The sequence below is a fragment of the Venturia canescens genome, chromosome 1, assembly GCF_019457755.1.
Source record: "Venturia canescens isolate UGA chromosome 1, ASM1945775v1, whole genome shotgun sequence".
Taxonomy (NCBI): domain Eukaryota; kingdom Metazoa; phylum Arthropoda; class Insecta; order Hymenoptera; family Ichneumonidae; genus Venturia; species Venturia canescens.
Genome location: NC_057421.1, coordinates 37,621,554 through 37,646,101, shown reverse-complemented (window position 1 = coordinate 37,646,101; position 24,548 = coordinate 37,621,554). Strand labels below are relative to the sequence as shown.

The 24,548-nt window shown below is 37.9% G+C and overlaps 1 protein-coding gene and 1 long non-coding RNA gene across 3 annotated transcripts in view; one reads left to right on the top strand and one right to left on the bottom strand.

The window, feature by feature from the left end:
- Positions 1-21,042, bottom strand: part of LOC122406302 (uncharacterized) — a 36,409-nt gene extending 15,367 nt beyond the window's left edge. For both annotated transcript variants that reach the window (XM_043411698.1, XM_043411704.1), the window contains exon 1: positions 20,623-21,042. In XM_043411698.1, the coding sequence (XP_043267633.1) occupies positions 20,623-21,027 (405 nt within the window). In that variant the 5' untranslated portion in view covers positions 21,028-21,042. The remainder of the gene's footprint in view (positions 1-20,622) is intronic.
- On the top strand, positions 15,634-17,316 carry LOC122406313 (uncharacterized). Its single transcript, XR_006259951.1, has 2 exons — positions 15,634-15,955; positions 16,972-17,316. It is a non-coding gene; the product is annotated as an uncharacterized lncRNA (long non-coding RNA).
- Positions 21,043-24,548: the final 3,506 nt, after the last annotated feature.

The following is a 24,548-nucleotide window of genomic DNA, read 5'->3' as shown; positions in this document are numbered from 1 at the left end:
TTGGTGATAATGTTCTTCAACATCAAGTGCGAAAACACAATTTTTTTCAAAATTTTCTTCTGCTTAGTTATCGAGTAATTACGCATTAAAGCAGATTTCTTATGCCCGGAATGTATACCTGGAAACGCTATGCTTATACACGTAAACTTTAGTGATCAATTACTCGATAAAAAATTTGTATTGTCAAATTTGACACTAAAGAATATGTTGACCAAATTTTATAAAATTCTGAACTTTTTGAAATTTTTCATGTTTTTAGCATGGTTTAGCATGGCAACATTGTATCGCCTGTACCAAATATCCTCAAAAGTGGTCGATTTGGCCTGGAATGCCCCATATATGTACGAATAAGATGAAGACGATTACCGAATAAGGTGAACATTAGTTGAGAATTGCATAAAATATTAAGTAGGATTTTCTGTGTAAACAGATAAGTAAATAGCGAGGCAGAATTCTCTTTCGATTCAATGGAATACCGAAGCACGTGATTTTTCACTCAACGGTACTCCAATTAGTATTTTATAATTTGGTATCGACCTTGAAACCGCAGCGTATGAGCTTCCACTTATAAATTCATCTTAAATCGTGATCCCACTTAATTCAGAAGAAACGTTTCGATGAAATTTGTTCTCCAGTCGAATAGCACAAGAAAACGTTCAATTTGACGTATAAAAGAGATGAAAGTTATTTATTGTACACGGAAATCTGTATTTCCATCACGTATCATTATTTCAACCATTTCCATATCGAAAATCTCGTTCGAATGGCAGCGACGATACCGCTATCTCGAGATATCATCCAAAACCTTCAAAGTCTCAAGGACTTTTTCATGTCTTCTTTTATACAACTAGTTTCAAGCTGTGGCGCCTGAACATTCGAACAATAATAGATGCATCTGGAACGAATTCACGAATAACAATCCTCCAAGTTGGACTTTACTATACGATGTACGATTTATCGGAGTACAGGTAAGTTTCTGTTGAGAACAAATTCACTGAGTTCATCGCGAGGTTCATCGTCGTTCAACTATTGACTCAGGTCCACAAATCATTTATTTGTTTCATCCATAATTATTAGAAATCATGTTCACGACACAGCTGATCACTCAGAATTATCGGGAAAAACACGGTAAGTCGCTTCTGACGAATGGACATGCGTAGTAGGATGAATAGACCAAAATAGCACCAGAATATGAACGTCGTCGAGGCCGATTGTTGTTCTGCTACGAAAGCGCCACATGCATGTATTTATTCGGAGTTTAACGCATTATTATCCCCTTGGACGTGGAAGAGTGAAGTGAACGACGACAGAGCTCGTGTACACGATAATAAAACGGCACCGAGAGGCACCGGAGTCCGAGCGCGCCCGGAAGGAAGTGGAATGTTTGTATACATACTATAACTATATAATATTTGTTTTTTGTTATCCGAGGCGACTATACGCGGCGCTGGTCTGTGCGCTCCGCGACTTACCCGCCACGATCGAGAGTCCCGACACCACTCTCCACAGAACGTGTGCTACACAACGTCACGTTTAAATTCATTTCTGTTTTCCAAATGCCCGGGATGACTTAACCTCAAAGAATTTTTGATAATGCGATATAGATTAAGTTCCCTGGCAGTGGTGTCGCCACAGAATTATAAACGGGGAATTTCGATTTGACTCGAACCGTTTGGAAAAATATGCGAGTGAATGCGCCGCCGCGTAAGAAGCAAAGTATCGGTTGAAAAGATTTACAGGCTGCTTCCGCGAGTGGGTAGAGCACTGCCAGAAAATTAGCCAACAGCAAAATATCGGAACGATTTCTAACGTGAATTTTTGTAATTTGTTTCGAAAGTGTGTCGATGCAGATTGTGATATGGAAATTCGTGTAAACACGCGAATAAACAAACGAATGGCGCTGAGGTCACAAGAATACGCGCGTAACGCACACGTGCGTTGTAGACGCCAATTTTTGTTTGGCTTTGTGCATATGTATAGGTAAAAGCTGGCGTGCGTATAATTCGTCACGGATCGAAGAATCCGACGAAGGAGAGCGAGATTCTCTTGTACAAAGAAATTTTATTAAATTCTGTGCTCTTTTGCAATTCACGCACGCAAGTTTTAATATAACCTCGGAGTAAAAGTCGATAATATTTTCGCCACTTTCGACCTGTCACCGCGAAACGATGTGGGGCAATTAAATCCTGATACGTTAGATTTTTCATACCGCTTCGTTCTTCTGTTACAGCCCTGTTTATTCGATTCGTACAGTTTTAACGCATATGCGATACACTCGCGTATCAACGCTCAGTTTCACGCTCTGCGATCACACGAGTCAACGGGCATTGAGTAACCCGTAAGATATGACGACTTTTCGTTACAAAAGGGTGTAACCCAGCATTTCATTTTAACACGAAAAATACGTTGGCCAATTTCCTCCAGCGATTATGGAATTTTACATTTTTGTTTACCGATATATTATGTGCTCTCGCGAAGCGAATGCCACCCCATTGCACAACCATTTTTAGGATCGGAACGAAACCATTTCAGTTAATACTTTTCATCGTCTTTTATTCAGTTTTATTAATCCTTAGTGTGCATCTGGGGTCAGGTTGACCCCAAAATTTTTTTCTCACATGAATAGCATTTACAGATGAGCATCTCATAAGTAAAACCCCCAATATTAAGAAATCGTTATCCACTTCATACTCCAAAATAAATACACTTTTTGAAACGGTTGCAAAGTGGACTATTTTTCCCTTAAGATGATGGATCAGTGGGTAATCACACCGCGAATTTTGAAAATTGAAACTCTTTGACATCGTTCGTCCGATTAAAATAATAAAAATGTCATCATACGCAGCACGATCGCAAAAATCCGATGACATTTTTTATTTTTTCGATCAGTCGAACGATGTGGAAAAATTTCCTTTTCAAAATTTGCAGCTATCTCTCTCGCACTCACGGTTGTGATTACCGACTGATCCATCATCTTAAAGCATGGACCCTTGTCTGTAAAACTCTGTGAGGATTTTTTTTAAAAACTCAAAATTTAATTTTTTACGAGAGATTTAACCGAAAAAGTGCTTTTTACGCGCACTATCAACTTTGAGCACGTTTTTAACCAATGAAAAAAGATTTTTTTGAAAATCCGACTTTGCAGCCTTAAATTTGGATCAATTCACTGCAAAAAGTGACTAAATCTTTTATTCCGAAAAGCGCATAGTTACCGAGATATTCGATGTCAAAAATGACCTGGGCTCAAAGTGACCCCATGTGCACGAAATGTCTCGCTGTGAAGGTGTGCACACTAAGGATTAATATCGGAAAATTGTATTCCATGCACTTTTTTCGGAAAAGGATTTTTCAGATTCTCGAGAGGATCGACGATTTTAAGGAATTTCACGCGAATCTAATGAAAATCGAAAATTCTAACTTTGAGAATTGAAATTTGGAAATATACTAGAAATACACAGCGCGCATCATTCCCGGAACTATTATAGGTTCTACCGTCTAGTTGTCGAGAAAACAATTATCGAAAATCACATTTTTTGAAGGGTTTTACACGCAGGCTCTTTTATGGCAAGCACACTTCCTGTGCGACGATTTGGATTTAAGAAAAAAGAACCTCCCAACTTTAAAGAGCCAAAAACGAGAATAAGAAAATAGAATGTTTTTAAATATCAATGTCTTTGAGAAAGTCTTGTTACCGGTAAAAATGACTTGGGAATGGAAAAAGAAAAACACTTATTTGAGGTTAACGAGTAATGACGACATAAACGGTGGAAGGTTTGACAACACTACGAACCAGCTGGTTTAAAATATAGATATGGATACGCATATGAATAGAAAATGGCTGTTGTCACATTTTGCTTGACGATTTTACTACGAAAGTATTTTAACCGCTCTCATTGAACTAAAAATTGATCAATCTCAACAAATGAGTTACACATTATTTTAATAATTGCGAGAATAAATTTTAATCGTTTCTTTAATCATCGAAAGAGGAAAAAATTTCAGTTGCTTTTTTAAATCACAAGTAACCCATGATCGTCCTTAAGGATTGCTGCAATATCGACAATTCTGAGGAGCTTATTTGTGGAATATCGAAAATAAGAATGAATTCGTCGTTGCGACCCTTTTCGAACGAGTGTCTCATACGTTTGAAGATTGAATATTAACCAACATGTTTATCAGCAGACAAATTGACCACGTTCCGCGCTTATGCATTTTCACACCTCACTTCATTGCTCATATTACCTTAGACGATAAAAGTTTACTGTTTCTTGAAAACAAATACTGCGGCATCAAGATAAATGCACGATGTGAAATAAGTGATGACTAATCCATGCCAATGTAATGCGTGTTAAACTCAATTAGAAAAGCAAAAACATTTTTACACGCCTTTGGACATGTTTTGCTTTCACTATTTTCATAGAAAAAAAAAAAAAACTGTAAAAAGCTGTTTGAACAATTGCTTCAGGAAATGTACGTCACCGGTAACACCGAGCTAACATTCATACGAGATATTCTTTTATAACGTGCAGTGTCGTTTCGCATTGCGAAGATTACACACAGCCGGTAGATTGCGTAGCGACTATTTTCTTTATTTCTCTTTTCTTCATTTTCCACAGTGACGTAAGTTTGAATGAAAAGCACAAATGTAGAACTTGGTAACAAGAGAACAAAAGTTGACGGATAATTGTCGTCGATCATTTGACTTTGCACTCATTCCCGCGCAAGAATTCTTATTTCCTTTTTTATGATATTACTCAATTCGCTCAAGTTTGCTGTCACCCGAGGCAAAATCACTGATACAGAAAATCTCCTGTGGGTAAGTGACTTGAAATATTCTTCACAAATTCTTCGACGAAATAAATTAATTTCGATTTTCCAGGTGAGAATAAACATCAACGGAAAATTCAACGCGATTCCCAATCACATTTCCATATAAAACGGAATCATACTGCTCATCTGATTAATTTAATGAATGAAAATTTTCACATTGAAAAGTAGAAGGATGGATTGAACGAATTGGCAAAAATTTGACACAAAAATTGATCATTACATCGCTCAGTTATCGCAGTCTCAATTATCCCTTCCAAATGAAAACGCGCGCGTACGAAGCGCACGGAGAGCGCGATAGGAATTCAGAAGCGATAATACGAGTCAAGAAAACCCACGTCAGAAACATATTCTCAATAGAATACATAAAAACGATTTCGAATCTTGGAAAAAATTTACGAAAGCAGAAGCTAAATAGAAGTATAAACGAGTCTGATAATTTTCACGTCGCGCATCAACGTAAACGTGACTACGTAAACAAACCCAAAATTGGCTGAGTGACGGAGCAACTTTTTTAATATTCCTTCGGTGCATCATTAACGCGAATAGTTTCCGAATGAGCACTGAATAGAAGAAGTTAACTTTACCTAAGACGTTTTTACGGTGGCATAATCTGCACTCATCAACAAAGATTTTATACGAGACCGGCAAAGTTGAAACACAAAATTAACTATACGGCGGCATCCCAATTCGGAAAATTCACGACGCTGTTGTAACTAAAGTCTATATATAATTACGATGAATAAATCACTGGGAATCAAAGAGAATATAAACAGTGTAAAAATACAGGCGAGGTATATTTCGATTGCAACGATCCGGGCTCGAAGTTCGCTCTTCGAGAGCTCGTCGGTTACTGATTGTTCGTTATTCCGAGAGGAAAAACGTGCTTGTGGCTCTCGGCACGAAAACCACGAGGACTTTCACTCTATATCGCTACGCGAGCGAGCTCGTAATCCGCGACGATCTGACTCAATCGACGCCGGCAAGAGGACTGACGAGCACCCATACACGAAGCTCCCCTAAAATGGGAAGGGGAGCAATGTATATATTTTTTTTTGAATACACGCATCACCCATTACGAACCACATTCAGCCCCGCCCTTAAGGCGATGCACGTGACAGTTTCGCATACAATCAAGTTACACGCGTTTCGTCAGCTATACATTTGTCAACGATTTACTTTTCCTCTGGCTCCCCCCAACTCCGGTTGTCAAGGTGTGTATTTTTAGAGCACTGAGGGATATTGAATGTCGTAATTGAAGGTGTAAACGTTGAAACGTCGAGGTTCGCGTTTTGTCACTTATAATTGTCAGTTGTCTTGATTATATTATTGGCTTCTCGACAATTCACTTTGATTCCTTAAATGAGCAAAAGCTTCACAACTGCATGATTCGGCATGCGTCGATCTTCAATTTGGAGCCACATGATGTTTTTTGTGGTAAAAGAGCACGGAAAAGAATTCCGTGCTCTTTGATGCGAAGAAAACATAATTATTTGAAAGTTTTCGTGCTTTTTTATCGTATCGAGAAACATCATTTCTTTTCGCACAGAAAATATTTAAAGTAGTTCGACCGTTTTATGACTAGTTAAGTTTGCAACTAATTCATGTTGATTAATTTGAAGTCTAAATTATCCTTCAACTTGACCAGTTAATGATTGAGTTGATACCGGTGACACTTGAAATACATTTTTATTCGGAACATTTTTATTGTTCGAAAGAAAGTTTATATCGGTGTAATGGCACCGAGAAAAAGTAATGGTCAATTCATTAAAGAAAAGCGAAGCTACTAGACGAATAAAAATAAATTTGACGAAATTCCTGCGATTCCCGAATTCGCCCGAAGTTTAATCAGCTGTTACCAGCAGTCCAACGGTGGTCCAACGTAGTGACTTACATCCGCTTTCGACACGTCATTCTTTTTAACGGAACGGAATCTCTGATAAATTTTCTTCACAATGTAAACCGTTCCGAAGCTCGAACACCGCGTACAATTTTTTCACAATTAATATTATTGTGATTTGTCCCATAGGGTACCGTGTTAAAAACTCAAAATTGGAAAAAAATAATTCCAAATTTTGCCCTGTAAGAAGCTCAGGAACTGTGCTTATCGTTATCAGGGGGCCCTAAAATAATCATTTGCTTCAAAAAAAGTGGATCTTTACCGTATTTTATCGAACGCCAACTTCAATTATTCTTCCTAAAGAGAATCCAGCAACGCGCAGTTGTGAAATTTCAAAACCCATTATCGACCGTTTGGTTAAGATATTAACAGTCGAAAAGTACAGAAATTACCATGTCGCTCATGGCGGCCACAATGACTTGCTCGCCCCTTCAACCATCTTAAACCCAAAATTTGATATATTTACAAATTAGATGTCAAAGATAAAAAACATTACTTATATGAATTGAATCGAGGGGAATCTAACGGTACGTAAAAAATGGCGGGGGGAGGGTCAATCGTCATCTGAATTAGCAATATCGAGTTGAAGACGACAAATGGTTACAGAATCTTGAAATTTTGCACATCACTTGTCATAAATAGCGCAACCTATACCATACTTTCAATGAAAGTGACAGCTGTACTTTTTAAGAGCATGGATCAGTCGACTAACCTCACCTCGAATTTTCGAAATGAAAATTCTCCGCTGTCGTTTGACTAATCAAAAAAAGGCTCTGTCAGCGGACGCGGAAAGATGGCAAAAATACGCTGACAGGGGCTTTTTTTTATTGATCGAACCGTGTCGAACATATTCAATTTCGAAAATTGCAGCTATCTCTCTCGCACTCACGGTGGCGAGATAGCGATTGCTCCATCACCTTAAGCTTATGTATAGTGATCTCTGATCTAATCTGTCAAGTGACTACGTTCAACGTTGTCAAACGTTGCCTACTCGCGTTGTACTATCAAATCATGTAAAAGAATCGGAATGAAATATTTTCTGCAATGAATTCAACTTAAACATTATTTACGATTAAAAAAATGAAGATAAGACTTTTCTACTAATATTGTGCTATATATGAATGACCGGGTTAATTCCTTTAAAAATATGGAAAGACTGTCAACTGACTAGTACGACGCGCATGTACTGTAACGGGACAGCCTTACCCCCTGGCACGATTTCTGGTTTGAGAGAAGTCTGTCAGAGGGCTACGGACGGAGCGCTCTCGCATCAGCGGAGCACCGCCCGTTCGACAATAAGACTCCCAACCTTTCCTTCATCCTCCTCCTTATTCCTACCAAAATTGTATAAAAACAAAGTAATAATGGAGCCTATCATTCCTCGATGTCGAGAAGATTGCATGCCGCAGTACGCTTTAGCGAGGCTCCGTCCGATCGCGTAGCGATGAAGCAATGTTGAGCACTGGGATGCTCCCATACCGGATGAAAGTATCCGATCTTGAATGTTTCCGAGTTCGAGCCAAGCTCCTCAGATTGCAAGAAGGGGGGGGGGGGGGGAATCGGAAGGCTTTTTTACCGGCGCCTGGAAAAAATTCGTCGGTCAGTGCACGAGCCTGCGAACTAACACCTCTCCTATGTGAGAGGAGAAGAGGATCCTAAAAAATCTTAAGTTTCGATATTTGGGAAACTGTCCATCTCTCCCGAATATCGAAACGTTTCAGTACATTTTTAATTTAACGTGCTTGTACGTTCAAGCTTGTGAAAACGATAAAAGGTGGTGGTGTGTTTGCTATGAATATTGTTGTAAAGCAAAAGTGACGTAAGCAAAGTGGTGTTCGTTGTCAGAAAATGGGCAGACACATAGATTTATCAACGAAGAAAGGTTTCACGATGATACGTTGGATTTTTATGGCCCTGAACAATCCATGTCCTTCGCAGATTATTTCCAACAATTTTCCCCTGAATTTGACATTTCATAAGAACTTTGAGGAAATATTAAATTGTTTGCAAAGTAAGGGTAGAGTTCAATGGTATTACGGTTTCGTGGACTCGTTACGAAAAACGGTATACGATTCGAACTGAATAATTATGTGAGCCCACGTATATATAAAGTGTCCTTGTTCTGCTGTAGCGCGATATCGAACACGTACGAGAGTACTTATCATGCACGAAGTTGTGACACCGTGTCAGGAACGACACAGAAGCGTAGAACGTAAACTGAAACGTTTCGCGCTTTCTCTAAACAGAGTTTTAAATTTCGAGAAAATTGACTGTTGATGATATTGCGAACAAACCGATCGAATCTCAGTGATGCATTTTGCAATATTCCTTGGTAAATCTCTCCACGCGATTGGTGCTAAATCTTCTCGAGCGTGAGGACGATAATAAAATAATTTACCACGTCGTTGGAGTTTACGTTCCAATAATAAAATCGCTGAGTTCGGTGATGGGTGACGCTTTTTATGCAAATATAGAAATAATCTCCCTGAACACAGAAGCTGATTTTTTTGAAAAAAATTGGAACTTTTCCAATAATTACGGTTTTAATTTTTATAACTATCATTGTTTTTCAACTTTGAAGATTCTCGGTACATCCTAGAAGATTTTCGAAATTGTATGTCATCAGAAATAAGCCTTTTAAATCAGAAATTAAATCAGAAATAAGCTTTTTAAAAGAAAACAAGAATAGAAAGCAAAAATATCCCACTTTGAAAATATCAGAGAACTTGTAAAAAATGTCAAAGTTTCTTAAGGAGAAAAGAAAAAAAAATTACGATCATCCCAAAATTTTCGTTTTTTATCTAAATTCTCAAATAAAAAACATTGAAGATTAATTTGTACGACCTTTTGATATTTCTTCTAAAAAGTACATTCGAAAACAAAATGTTAAAAAAAAAAACGTCCCAAGTCAATTTTCGAAAGCGTTATATCACTTTGAACAAAAATAACGCCATTTTTTTTTAAATTCATCACTATTTTTCGATCGGGAAACAAAATTTCAAAAAATTTTGAAAAATTTCTTTGGTGCAGTAGAAAAAGATAATAAAGTTTCTGCAAAATCGAAAGGGGTCGGTTCAACAGTGGTCGATTTGGCCCGGAATGCCCCATATAAACAAAAACCCATGAAAATAACGGTAAACAATGCACTCGCCGCTTTTGGCGAAGTGTCCAGACACTTTGTACAACACCGTTGGAGATGTCATCACATATATCAATTTGATAATCGCATTCATAATTTTAAACTGGATAAAACTCATTTAATATTGTAATTATAAACGGAAATAAGTATGCGGATCAACGTAAAGGAGGCGCTCGGATGAATCAAGAAAAGTCTGCGTGCCCTGAACTCGAGAGCATGATACGAAATGAGAAATATATACTGAAAGCAAACGAGAATAAAATAAATTCGAACAAAACCGTTCCGTAAATAAAATCGAGCGCATTCGTTAGTTCATTTTTCCTTCGGAAAAGTAATTTCGAGACGCGTCGCATTGTTGTTTGATGGAATCATGAAACTCCCACGATAGGGTTTAGTCAGCAATGCCGCGTTTCAACGGGTTCACGAACCCAAAACAAATCACACTATTCTCAATGTTACAAGAGTGTGCACGCTGGAGACTCGTTGCAGAGAATGATAGAAGCTCGAATGGAGGAAAGTATCGGTTTCTCTATCGCTCTCTGTATACGTTGCATTAATGCGGTGTGTATACGAGAGATTAAGATCGCCGAGTAGACCGGAAAATCCCATAGCAAAACAATGCAATATCGATCGATCTCGAGGAAGTCGAGTAATAGAACACTCTAAAAAAAAAAAAAAGCCAGGGAGCCAACTGTGCTCACGCGCGGGGTAGAAAGTGAAACTCTCGTCGTCGTCACGCTGTTTTATGAACCGTGTTTGATGGATCCCCGACCGATGACTTTATACGAAATGATTTTGTCGCGCAGACGCCGGCAAACGTGACAGAAAAAGTTATAAAATTTGAAAACTAAAGAGAGAGAGAGATAGAGAGAGGATGATTATGGAGAAATAAAAAGACAAAAAAAAGGAAATACCGAAAAAAACAATGAGAAAATAGTAAGAAACCACAGAGGTAAAACGGTCCAGCAAATTGGCGAGAGCCAAGAAAATTATTCGACTCGCACTTTTTTACCATTCAACTTTATAACTCTCCTTACGATCCTCATTTCCGTCGATTCACTTTCTCTGATATATTTAACCGTCATACTCAAATGCACAAGTTAATGGTACACTTTGAGAACAAGAAGCGTATGGACAACGACCGTTTTTTTTCGTCGAACAACTATTTTTTTCTGTATTCATAAATAATTGAAAGGATGAATGATTGTGACACGAAATTGGCGCATGTATTTAAATTGATCATTCACCTCTTTTGTATGGCAATCATCTGTTTTTGTGTCCCTGCTAGGTTAAAAAGTCAAGCGAGTCGTTCGCATCATTTGGGATCGCCTTTAACAATAACTCAATAATTATTCAATGAAACAGAGTTTTTCGATCGCGTGTTCACTGGGATAGAGTCCCCATTAATCGTACCAACGATTGTAAAAAAGTAGAGCGAGCAATATTCCGTAAATTCCTATGCTGACAAGGTTGTGTCTGAATAAAAGTGACGAGATGTAGAAAAAGTGACCTCGGATAACCCCCGATTCCTCGCGGGCAGACTCGACTTTAATGATTAACGACAGAAAGCTCTAGCTGAAGTACAGCTACTCCTACAACGCGGCATTCCTATATACTATGTTTCGCGTGGGTGGCGATAACCAGCAGAACGAGAAGCAGACGAAACGAAGAGTCGAAGAATGGGGTGCGTCGAACGTGTGTTTTCAGTTGAGCCACGTGTACACTATTCTGAAATAAACCTGATGGAGCAATTCCTCCATCGAGTCCACTGAACGAGGTTGATGTATGCGCAATAAAAACGCATTGTCGAAAAAATAAGACAAGTTTATAATGGCAAAATATTGTGATAGAACAGTGTGTTGAAAATGCAGCAGCGTCTGTGAAGCACTGCAAAAATATGGAGAATAATGTGTCTCGTAAAGTAAAAATGTCTGAATCTATGCACTCGGAATAAATGATTCTCTCTGAAATTTCGCTGTAACTGTTACGGTAGTTCTGTATTTACACGTACGAGCTAAAAGAGGGATCGTGCTCTAATGCAGAATTTCGACGTCGAGACGTTCAACTACCAGTTAAATTTTATTATTTCCCGAAGGGCACATAGTCCATTCTTCATAGAAAAGTAAGAAACGGGCCAAATGGATCAAAAGGTTAAACACTGTCAATTCATCTACTAAAGCTTCTGTTTCGACGACGTTTCAAACGTCGTTCGATTCAAACAGTTTTTTCCTTCACGTCATTTTGTTTTCGAATGCGATCGTTGTTGATCGTATGAAACCCGTATTTGATTATTTTCAACACTTTTTTTCAAAATTTTAATTATTTCCAATGTTTTCACAGTCAAAATAGCACCGGACAAATTGCCCATTCAGACACAAGAGAGCGCGCATTTCGGCAGTAGTGCTGCACTCTATATCTCACGCACGGTCCCTCTAACAGTCCTACCGGCTACGCACGGTTTTGTCAAAGCTTGTACACTCTGCCGACTCTGCCTGTCCTACACAATCACGCCTCGTGCACGAATAGGTCCTCTACACATATAGAAAGTGGCGCTGTAATCGTGGCAACAACGCCATTCTCCAGTATTACTACAGCGTCGAGCGTCAAAATGTCAGTGCGTTTCCCGAAATCTTATTTATTCGTCACGAAAGAAGTTAAAAAGCCTTTAAATGGCAATTCAATCGAGAAAGGTGGTCGAACATTTGAGAAAAAAGCTTTCATATTGTTTTGTATTGCGCGTATCAGTTCACCGCACCGACCGTGCACTGTTGTCACAGTTGGTCATGCGCCCGTTCCGCGTCACGTAAAATTAACACAGTTCATCAGTCGATGTCTCCGAAACTAGATGGTCAGAAATTGCCATTTTTTAAAATATTAATCTCACAATAGTACTGAATACACGATTGGTTTTATTCTAAAGTCGTAAGATCCGTTTAGCCTCGGTAATAAAAAATGTAAACAAAGTGCCAATGTACAAAGTGCTAATAAATGTAAACAAAGTAAACGAAGACTATTATTACACCATATTTAAATTTCAGCCGGTTCTTAAAATATTTCAAGAAAAGTACAGAACTACCTTAAAAACGAGATTAAATGGGGATTTCATTGAAATCTGAAAGAATTTGAGATCGAAAGGCTCGTATATGTTTGCGCGATCGAGGCAGATATGGGTTTGAAAAAAAATAGATCGTAGCAAGAGAAGGCCGCGAACGAGGACAAACGAGCTTTGGAGACACAGTCAACCGGTTGTTTCGCGTTGAAAAACAAAGCCCCCTTTCGTGATCGTGAAGTTCTATCTGTCCCCTCGAGCATCAATGGACCATTCAAACGTATACATAAAAAAGATACTCTTTCATCGCTGTTACTTTTGTTCTCTTCTACCTTCTTATTCTCTTTTTTCCCATGTATACATTGGAGAACCGATTCATATCGGTGATCACTGCACTCCTGACACACTGTTCTCCGTATAAACGTCCCACGATAGCGAATACTTGTCAAAAAATCTTTTAATATGGCTTCGATATTTACTTTTCGGAAGAGAAAACAAAAAATTTTCGAACCTCGTCGCTGCGACAGCGATCTCTGTTTTTATATCGATGATGATTCTCGTCGTTCCCAATTCGTATTCACAACAAAAAAGCTCTCAGGCTCAAGTGTTAACTGCGAAAAAGACCGATTCGCCGGGAGTTTCGGTGCACATCTGCGTCCCTCTTGTCGCGTATTGCTCTTTTCTCTGCATGGCTCTTCGCTATTAGCACTTACGTCATTTTCCATATACGTATATAACGGTGCGGAGATGCGACGCCGGAAGTATTCGCCTGCGTAGATTTCATTATCGAGCGACAATACAGTGCCCCTTTGTGCCCGCCTATTCACGAGTCTCATCGAGACGTACGTAAAAACGAGAAAAAGAAAAAAAAACGAAATAAAATGCTCACTAATTCTATGACGAAATTCAACCTGATTCTCCGATTCAAATATAAGCGCGTAGATCGAATTAGTGACGCACGAATTTGGCTGAAAATCACAGGAAATGGAAAAATTCCTGGCAGGAAATACCAAGAATTCCGGTACATGGCGAAAGGACGAAGTCAGTGAAGATTTTTAAATTTCGCGATGCTGAGCCTCAAAACAAAATTCTACGCGAATTCGCTATTCTGGATGATCAATAATTGAAAGTGAAAATATATCGATTCACTGTTGTTAGTTTGAACACTGAGAAAAAAATGACGATTCATAAACAATTGATGTTACTGGAAGTGTTTTCTTCATTTAAGAGCATGGATCAGTCGACTAACCTCACCTCGAATTTTCGAAATGAAAATTCTCCGCTGTCGTTTGACTAATCAAAAAAAGGCTCTGTCAGCGGACGCGAAAAGATGGCACAAATACGCTGACAGGGGCTTTTTTTTATTGATCGAACCGTGTCGAACATATTCAATTTCGAAAATTGCAGCTATCTCTCTCGCACTCACGGTGGCGAGATAGCGATTGCTCCCGCATGACCACATTTCTTGGTGGCGCAAATTGGGGCACTCGAAATTTGAACTAATTCCTAACCTCTGAGAATAAGCCGCGATTATATAGAAAAAGCTTCTGCTTCTGCCATTTTTCCAACTTGTATTGTTAATATCTCTTTTAACGATGTATATGGTACAAAAAGTCTAAATAATTAGAAATTGATCAAATTTGGTGATAATATTCTTCAACATCAAGTGAGAAAACACAATTTTTTTTTTTAATTTTCTTTTGTTTAGTTATTGAGTAATTACGCATTAAAGCAGATTTCTTATGCCCGGAATTCAAAATGGTATTGCACATATGAAACATCACTTTTGGTTGAATGTTCAGGCCTAAAACTAAGATTTTATTGGTGAATTTTTTTTTCAAAATTACGAAAAAAATATAACCAAACGAGATCCCATAACGCAACTAGTCTTAAAAATCGTTGGATTAGTTGAAGTTTTTTTGAGAATTTTTTCGAAAAAAATTGAAACTGTCTTATTGCCTGAAATTAATGGTTTTTTGCTTAAAACTGCGAAAAATTGATTAAAATGTACACCAATAATTTTTTAAAAAATATCTTCGAAAAGAACAGAAAAAAAACTCAAGTTTAAAAAAAAATCAATTCGGCACATTTTTCGGGAAGTCAGAGAAAAGAAAAAAAAACTATTTTTTTCCAAAAATCATAACTTATTATCCAATCGACTAAAAATTCTGGAAAAAATCAAGAGAGCTCCTTTTAATGATTATAACAACGTGAAAAATTTTGAACCAAATCAAAAATCCAAAAGTTTTGAAGTGGCTGATTTGACATAGAATGCCCCATATATGGAAACGCTATGCTTATACACGTGAACTTTAGTGGTCAATTACTCGATAACTGTACAGAAGAAAAATCTTAAAAAATTTGTATTGTCAAATTTGGCACTAAAGAATATGTTTGTTGACCAAATTTTATAAAATTCTGAACTTTTTGAAATTTTTTATGTTTTTAGCATGGTTTAGCATGGCAACATTGTAAGCCTGTACCAAATATCCTTAAGCATTCAGTAACCCTTTATTTTTATCGTTGCTATGGATTCCTTACATTTTTTTCTATCTGTGAGATAGTTTGTATCAGGAATTTAGAATTGTTTAGTATATGAATTATTGAATATAAATGCGATGATGATGAAATCTCCATAAGCTTCCGTATAAATTTCATGATTTTTGAAGTTTTAATTCTTTATTAATTGCTTGATAACCTAACCTGAAAATTCGCCAATCTATTCGCATGCACTTTTACTTTGCTGTAATTTATAATCAGCTATTTGTAGAATATTCGGGTTCGTGAAAGAAATACCTTAACCCTCTCGGACCGTACGTTGTTTCTACGCAACACGTGCTTCCAGGTCCCATAAAACTGCATCGGTCACTAAGTTCGGGGTTCTAAATGCCTAGTTCCATCAAGTAAGGTTAAATTTCACCATAGATACTCTTAAACCAAAAGATAAACTGCTTTAGTCATCGAAATGTCAATATGAAGCCAGCGTTTCGCGTTGAGTTGGCGCTGTGTGAAAACTTGCTTTAGTTATCGCAAAAGAAAAGTGAGTACACATTTGGTTTTCATACTCCAATTCTTTATATCCTTTCAAAGGGAAGTTAATATGATGTATATTCAAAGTGTTAGGTGCTAGATTCATTCGTAAATTTTTCTAATTTTACCCCCCACCCCAGTGCCTGGGGCTGCGCACAGCCAACATTGAAAAAATCGTATTTCCTAACAGAAAAACTAAAATATCACAATCGATTCGTAAACTAGAATGTATTTTGAGATAAAATTATGGAGGAAATAATTTTCCTTCAACGTGAAATAGGCCTCGGTCTGAGAGAGTTAACTGCAATGTTTCCGAAAGGGATGAATCTGCAGTTTAATCTAAAACTCTTTTGTTCATTTAATTACACGGAGAGAAAATTTCACTAAAAACTACTATGGTGCCACAGAAATAGGGTTCTATATCGGTAATATTTATTAATTCTTACGAACATACATAGTAATTTTTTGTGAAGCGACTCGATGAAAATTGATGAGTGATGTCAAAATAAATACATCGGTACACATGTATACCGGTATATCATCGTACAATCGCGAATGAAATTCTGTTATTTACCATAGTAAATTTCTAAACACTTTGGCGTATGATCGATGCTTGTATTCGAGCTCCTCAAATTTTACTATGTTCAACTGTAAATTTCAATTGTGAAAACAGTACTAAGTATAGCAAAACGGCATAATAATTATACTTGACAGTTCATCATCGAGTCAACATAAATTTTACAACGTTTACTTGGTGAACTATGTTAGGAAAAAATAGCACAGTTTAAACCTTTGTCACAGCAAAATACGCAATTTAAAAATTTTCATTCAGAATTGACTTGGAAATTACAATATTTTTGGTTAAAACCTTCAAAATGGGCGATATAGAACCCCAATACCATGGCAGCATAGTAATTCTTACTATTTTTGTCTCTCCGTGTATATTTAACCTTGTGATGATCGTATATTTTATTTGCACCCTGCAATATGCCATATTTCGTTGCTCCAATGACTTTTCTTTTTTAGTGAACGATACAAGCGATTGCCCGAACATGATATCCCAGTTGTTCATAGCGACACTGAAGCTTGCAACGTTGAAAAACGAAAAAAACATCTGTAATTGACCAATTTTTTATTTCACGAAGCATCGGTGGAGGTTGAAAAACTACGAATTGCGACTTCGGCAGAGAACGAAATTGAAGAATTACTGGAATTATTGGAGAGTTTTTTTAGACCATTTCGCTGGACTCCAACATTGGAAACTTCAGCGTCGTTGTTAAAAAATATCAATTCCTTGAAACAATATTGTCCGCGCGCGGTGGCCTGAACTACACCGCACTGATTATTGAAAATAAATAGAATTGAATGTAATGCAATATATTTCTTGTAAAAAGAAACGAGATTCGCACGCGGACATTATTTGAACGCACTGAAAATTGAATAGTATGTGCAGAAGTGGGCACGTTCGCACGTATGTGTGCGCGTTTATCGAAGACGAGCGGGTGGTAAGTAAAATGGGAGAACAGATGCTGAGGCTGGAGAAATGGAAAAGGAGAAGGTGGAGGAGGAAGTGGGAGTGCTTGATGCGCAAACGATATGTTCGCACTAAGACGTGCTCGAGCTCCGCGATGATAGAGAGCGAGAGTGTTCGAGGCATCACACTAAAAATATGCCGGGTGTAGATCCGCTTGAAACTCAATTTCGAAAGTGAAAATATATGACATTTATTGACAAGTCAACGAGAGGAGAACAAAAAATTTGTTATTTTGGTTAAAAACATTTTCTCCACCCTCGAGCGTGGACGAGAACTTTTCTTTCAATTGCAACATCCGAAGAAGCTGAGGAAAGAGCAAAGCAACAATTTTTCATAATGAATTCAATGAATACCACTCGCACTTGGAGGTGGAAAAACTTTAGTTACTTTGTTCCATAAAATCGAAAAATACGAACCGTTCGCAAAGTTTGTTTTTATTAATTTGAAAGCCTGCTGTTGTTAAAATCACTGGCATTATTCAACTCGTTGGTCAAACGGTATGTGATAATGGAGGGAGTGCGTTGATGCTCGTTTCGTGCTGGTGCACGTGTTGCAGTTTCACTTTTTTACGCTAACAAACATCAAACGGTATACGAGCGCTAGAGGCCTGTAGGTTCAGCAACAGGTTCGCGGATAGCTTCCCGTGCTTGGTAATTCTCATCGATGAATACCTATCAAGATCACAACGATTAGCAGCGCTTTGTATCGTGTGTGTGTGTTTAACGTTATTTTTCTTCGATCTAAATCCACGGCTCTATATTCCGACGGAAACCTACTTTCGATTATAAAATATTTGAAAATTGAAGAAAAACAACTGATGCAGAAACATTGATTCTTTGGAAAAATGGGTCGATCCGCGATCGACCAAAAACTTACAATTTTCATCAATACATAGAGGGATGAATTTCCTAAAAGCGTACACACATGAAAAGTTATTGAATTTTTTCATTAGTTATATCTAAGAGTTCCAAAAAAAAACCGATCGTTGTATTTCGTGGATATTCAATAATACATACGTATTTTAGTTTTTGAACCTTACCGTTGAAAATCGGTTGAAATATTAAAAAATAGCTGATGAGAAATCATTCAGATTACACGACAAATGGATTGGTAACGTTTGGCAACGTTGCATTCAATATAAGCTCACATGGTGACGTCCGTTCGACCTTTTGGTCATATTTTCTCGTTCGTTTGCTTCGGCACATTTTTTTTTGGCAGGTTTTACAAAACGACCATTTTTATCCGGGTAAACTTTTTTATCGTTAATTTTTTCATTTTCCTCCATTGTAATACTACTCTGGACAGTAAACTCACTTCATAACCTATAAAATTTGTAAACAAAACTGGCAACGTGACATCAACGGGAGCGCGAGCGGTTGCACCACGCTCGTCAAAATGAACTCTTCAAACGTTTTTTTTTTAATAATTAAATCGCATAAAAATGTTAGTTCTCTACCGATGATATTTCTAAAATAATAAAATAATTATTTAAAAGTAAGTTTCGTCTTTTGAAATATTCGAAAAATACAGTTGGTGCAATGATCACGTTGCCGTCACCCACCCATCTACCTTAAAAACTCACAAATATCTCGTGAATTCAGCCGACCGCTCTCAAATTTCCGGCAGTCGAATGCAGACGTGCCGCAGGAGGTCGAGCAAAATAAAGGAATTTAGGGGAAGGCAGTTGGAATGACTGGTGCTTTGGAATTTCAGGAATTTAAGGATTATTGTCGCGCCAATCTCATCCTTTGTTCATTTCACTCAAAATTTTCCCGGAAATTCGGAAAAAAATAGACTTTTTAACGTTTCATTTACTTTGTTATTTTGTGTGTATTTTTTTTAAAACCTTATTCCATAGTTTTATTTTTGATTTTACTCAAATCTTCAGTTGTGTGTGTTTTTTCATTGTTTCACTATTCGATTATTTGTCAATTTAAAAATATTCATCAAATCGTTGGACCATCACAAATCACCGAGTTCTCATGATCCGCTAACAAATTATTGTTAATTATTGTATTGACTGTACCAACGAGAACGGCACGTCAACGAGCCAGGGAAGCCGAGATAAACTCTTCGTCGTGAATGAGCTAGAGAGCCAACGCTAAAATGCATGCCTCGTATATAACAGCGTCAGCGAGTTGCACTTTTTTTTTAAGCACGATTTAGACTCTCGGTCTAATACAAAAAATTTCATTTCACTTGCTAAGATGATGCGAAACGTCATCGAAAAGTGTGACAACTTCTGATTTTTTTTTATTCATTCATTATACGCTTGTATATTTTTAAAAACACATTGGATAACGAGTTGAAATCAATCCTGTGTACAAAATCATATTTAAAGTCGACGTCTTGAAAATAAATTCTAGAAAAGTATTTACGAACGTTCCAATATCCATTAAAATATGCAATTTATGACTTTGGATTACGTTACCAACTCGTTTCACTTCTGAAAGCATAAAAAAATGACGCGTGGGAGTTTTTTTGCAAAAGTTCCACTGCGTTCCTTCCGTAGATCGTGCATAATTTATGAAAAAAAATCTGCACATATATATATATAAACGTATGAATAGCCGAAAAAGGCAATAAAATTTACAGCAAATCGCAATTCCTACAACATTTAAATTTCTTCAAAAGTTTCAAACCATCGTTAAACAATAAAAAATTAGAACAAAAACTTGTGTAATTATTCAAACAATTCACTATGTTTTATTTCGTTATTGTAAAAGTAGTGCGTATTGGCAACAGATGCGACCGAATTCTGTGAGTACTAAAACACAGTGTGTGTAACACGCACGAGCGAAACGAGCAAGTAAACAGAAAAAAGCTGCATGTGCAGGCACACTCGGGCGAAGTGGAGAAATTTTGGGGTTATGTACGAAAAACTTTCAATCGTGACTGTACGCGAAGTTAAAGTCCGCCGAGGGTCCAGCGAGTGATGCTGAATGTATATATATACTAACACGCGCGAAATGAGAGAAAAAAATATGCGGGTAGAGGCAAGCGAAAAAAAACATGTGCAAATAAAATGCGCGTATGTATAAAAGTAGCAGGTGTTTCGGAGACTGAAGCGACACTCCACGCGGGTTAATATGGTATACGAAACAACTTACGAAAACAAAAACATAACGCGAGAATTACGGTACCTGCTCTGGTGTAGTTATTTTTCCGAAATGTTGTGGCGCGTTAAACGAGGAATAAGGCACTTGGTTGATAGCGAAGGATTCTCGTGAATAATCCTTTCGATGATTGTCAACGTTGGTAGTTCGATGAGCGACGAGGCGTGTTGGTCCGGCACTTGTGTTATTCCGGCCGGGACTGCCGTCAGAATCTCGATGCAACGTTGCCTCGTTGCTGGTCGACGCCGGTTCCTTTCTGCGCGAATGTTGCTGCTGCTTTTTCCCGAAGAAATCCGGATCGGCATCGGGTGTACCGTCGTAGCCCGAGGCATCGTCGCACTCGCTCGAACGACGAGATCTCACTGTCTCCTTTATTCGCGGCGGGTCCTGGTCGCGATAAGTTCTTCGTTCACTCTTCGCGATCTCACACATACCCCTCTGCGGTATGACACCAAAATAAAAACGGCACACTGAAACCTTTTTCAACCCTCCCGACGTCTGCGATCGATTTTTTTTTTCCTCTGTCCACCACTCTCAACGAGATAAAAACTCCTAGTACACGCTAAATTTCATCAGTACGGCGCGATGCAACAAACACCTTATAGCGTTCATGTTATATTTTTATCTTTATGTAGAACAGCAAAATGAACGAAAAATTAACAGTAAATAATTAAAAAAAAAAAAAAAGCATCCACGTGTTACTGACCCGTCGATGTTACAAAATACGACGCGTATTTGTGCAGACTTCAAAATATCTCGAAAACACGCGGTTGTTTAAATCAAGGTACCGCGGCGTTTCACCACGGCGATTATCAAGCAAGAATCGGAATCACTTAATCTTTTGAGAAATACGACTGATGCGATGATGCAAAAAAATATATATCCTTCTGAAGGAATTTCTATTAAATCACAATGATGACGATATACAAATATTTCAATTGAAATTACTTGTTTTTTGTACTTTGTTTTTTTGGTGTGGTACATCAGCGGTAGGTTTTAATCCAACAAACTGACGTTTTTGATTGCTCATCATACACATACGATACTGAACTATTTTTCGATGTAGAGCAGACGAAACCGCGAGGGGTCCCATGCGTCATTCGCAGGCTATAGGACATCTGCCGCCCTTTAGGTTCGGAGAGCGATTCTTTATTTCCCTCCCTCCCTCTCTTTCTCTGTCTGTTTTTCCTTTACTACAGGACCCTCGGCGCGGTCTAACCCCCTGCAACACGCCCTTCCCCACCCCACGTGTACTTAAGAACGGAGCGCGCAACCCCTGAGTTTCTGAGAGGTTTTGCCGCCTCCATATTTTCCCAGTGTTCTTGTCTCATAACAAAATTGTTTATGTTCGTGTATTCGTGCAGCAACCGCGGCAGCTCTACTCTCCCGATCGAATGAAAATGGCGGGGCCAAAAATCTTCGCACATGCGTAGTTTTCTTGCTATATAGTTATTTACATATATCGACATTTGACACGTATGAGTTCATGAGTTGACCTTACTTCGGCTTATCCAGTAATTTAAAAAACCGAGAAATTACCTCTATTTGAAAAATCTAATTTTACGGATGATGGCACCAAAGCAATAATTCTAATATGGGTACATGAACTAGCATGTTGGTAAATGCTGCTGCTACGTAAACATGTTTATGTTTCAAAAATATCGTAATAAAAATATTCATCTTTTTAAATTTATGTTCATGATATAATAAAAACTTGAGATTGATGTGAAAAATGATAAAACTGTAATCGCAGAAATTAATTTAAAAATGGATACATTAAAGCACACGTCGGTAATTCATAGGGTACATTCTACTTGGACGCTGACAGCGTTAATAGCGCTATTTTCGTTCGACTTGGCGTTGTAAATGCTACAAGCGTTTAGATGGGTGCGTTTAGAATTGTGTTCTCAACGCTCCCGAAATTTCAAGTGGTTGAACGCATCCACAGAGAGAATCGTTTGTTATCTCTGTTATCGTACTACTTTGTTTCGCTGTCTTCACTTTTCGATGAATCCGCAGTGTTATTTCGTCGAGTAATTAAAAAAGAATAAGATCACTTGTTGGTTCCGCCATTTTGTAATCGCACCAAGTCGAACATGACGTGAACGCAACCAGCGTCACCGCGTTCACTTCAAATCGAACACGTTTTATGGCCGTTTTCTCCAACGTTAATCTGAGTTTAAACTCGGTTCATCCTATCCCGAAACTATATGAAAAAAATTGAACTGAGTTTGAACCGCGTCGGAGAAAACGGCCATTAGCGTTATTAGCGTTATTAACGCTATTAACGCTGTCAGCGTCCAAGTAGAATGTACCCAAAAATTTAACCTAACATCCAAATCTAGTTCCACATATGTTAATTAACACAGATGTGGCTACGGTCGTTTTCTTCGTTAAAGAAAAAAGATACGACGACAAGGATTCTCAACTTTGTTGACAGTCGAGTAAAGACAAATTTACATCTTTACCAGAAACCTTTCAACCGAAATTTGATTGCACAACTACCACATATCAACTCTGCAGAACATTCTATTCGTAAATCTATAAATCGCAACGACTGTATCATGAAAATAATTAACATGAAAATATTATATCTTACGGTTCATTATTTGAAAAAAATACTTCCATGAAATATCCAAACGTCACCCTGACGTTCACGTGTTTTGATCATTCAATCGGCAGAATGTCTACATTTGTAACATGAAAATCATTTTTCATATTTCGCGCACTCATATTTAAAAAAAAAATCGTTGATCTAGTTACTCACGGTTACAGGAACGGGCCTCGATCTTCTTCCTACCTTTTTTCCGTTCGCTCTCCCTCTGCCTCTACAATTCTCTTATCCTGCTCCATAATTCTGATCATAAAGAACTTTCCACATATTTTCAACACACTTTTCTTCCAATGTTTTTTCGTCCTCCCGTGTTTGGAATTTATCATTTCACCTTTAACTTTTGTTATCACTTCACCGTATCGCAGAAATTCGTAATTGCGATTCATTATCACAAAGTTATATTTCCGCTGGTCTTTTTTTCGAGAACGAACTTGGGTTTTTATTCACCAAAAATTTAACTTTATACCGACGCGAGAGAAAAAATTCGTTATTTGATTGTACGACCGATTGAATACGAAAATTAACATAAACGAAAAAAAATATCCCCATTTTCTTCTTTGCCTACTCTTCCCTAGGTTTTTTCCCCAGAAAACCGTTTTTGCGCAAATGGATAAGCCAATACGTCGAGTAACAGAAACAATTGTAGTGACAAAATCTGTACCACCGTTTCATAGAGAATCGAGTGTGCCCGCGTTCGTGCACGCGTGGTCGGTTGCTCGCGTCCTATTAGTTAGCATTTGACTAGTAAAAACTATTCTTAATTCTGTACATAGCTGCGGTTATACGCGTTGCGTGCATTGCTTAGCGTGCAGCGTTTGCAACTCCGACTTATCTGCATGGAATCTTGCCTGCGCCGCGACTTTAAAGTGATACAGAAACTGTATCGAGCTCGGAACTGTGTCAAACTATCCACTATGGAGTAGATTTACTGACTGTCCGTCTTCGCTTGCCGACAACTCCATGGCTTTAGAACCGTGCGTTAGGTGCTTTGCTTTGCGTTGCGTTGCTCGGGGTATGCTTGTATCTTAGCTCGCTTGCGGACACGCGCGCGTACGAGCATACACAAGACTCTCGAAGCTAGTTTGTTACAGGCGTCACTAAACTCTTTTTGTTACTGGCCCTTGGCTCGATACTATTTTTCACGAATTACCAAAATTTTATAAATACTCAATCATGTGCAAATTTTGTAATAATAAATCGAGTGCGAGGACTTCCCTATCGGCTTATCTATAGTTGCGTCAAAAAAAGGAATTTCAGAAATTAAAGAAAAAAAATTTATATTGACAAGGAGCGAATCATTATTTTTTATTAAATTTGAACTTTAATATTCGTTACGTTG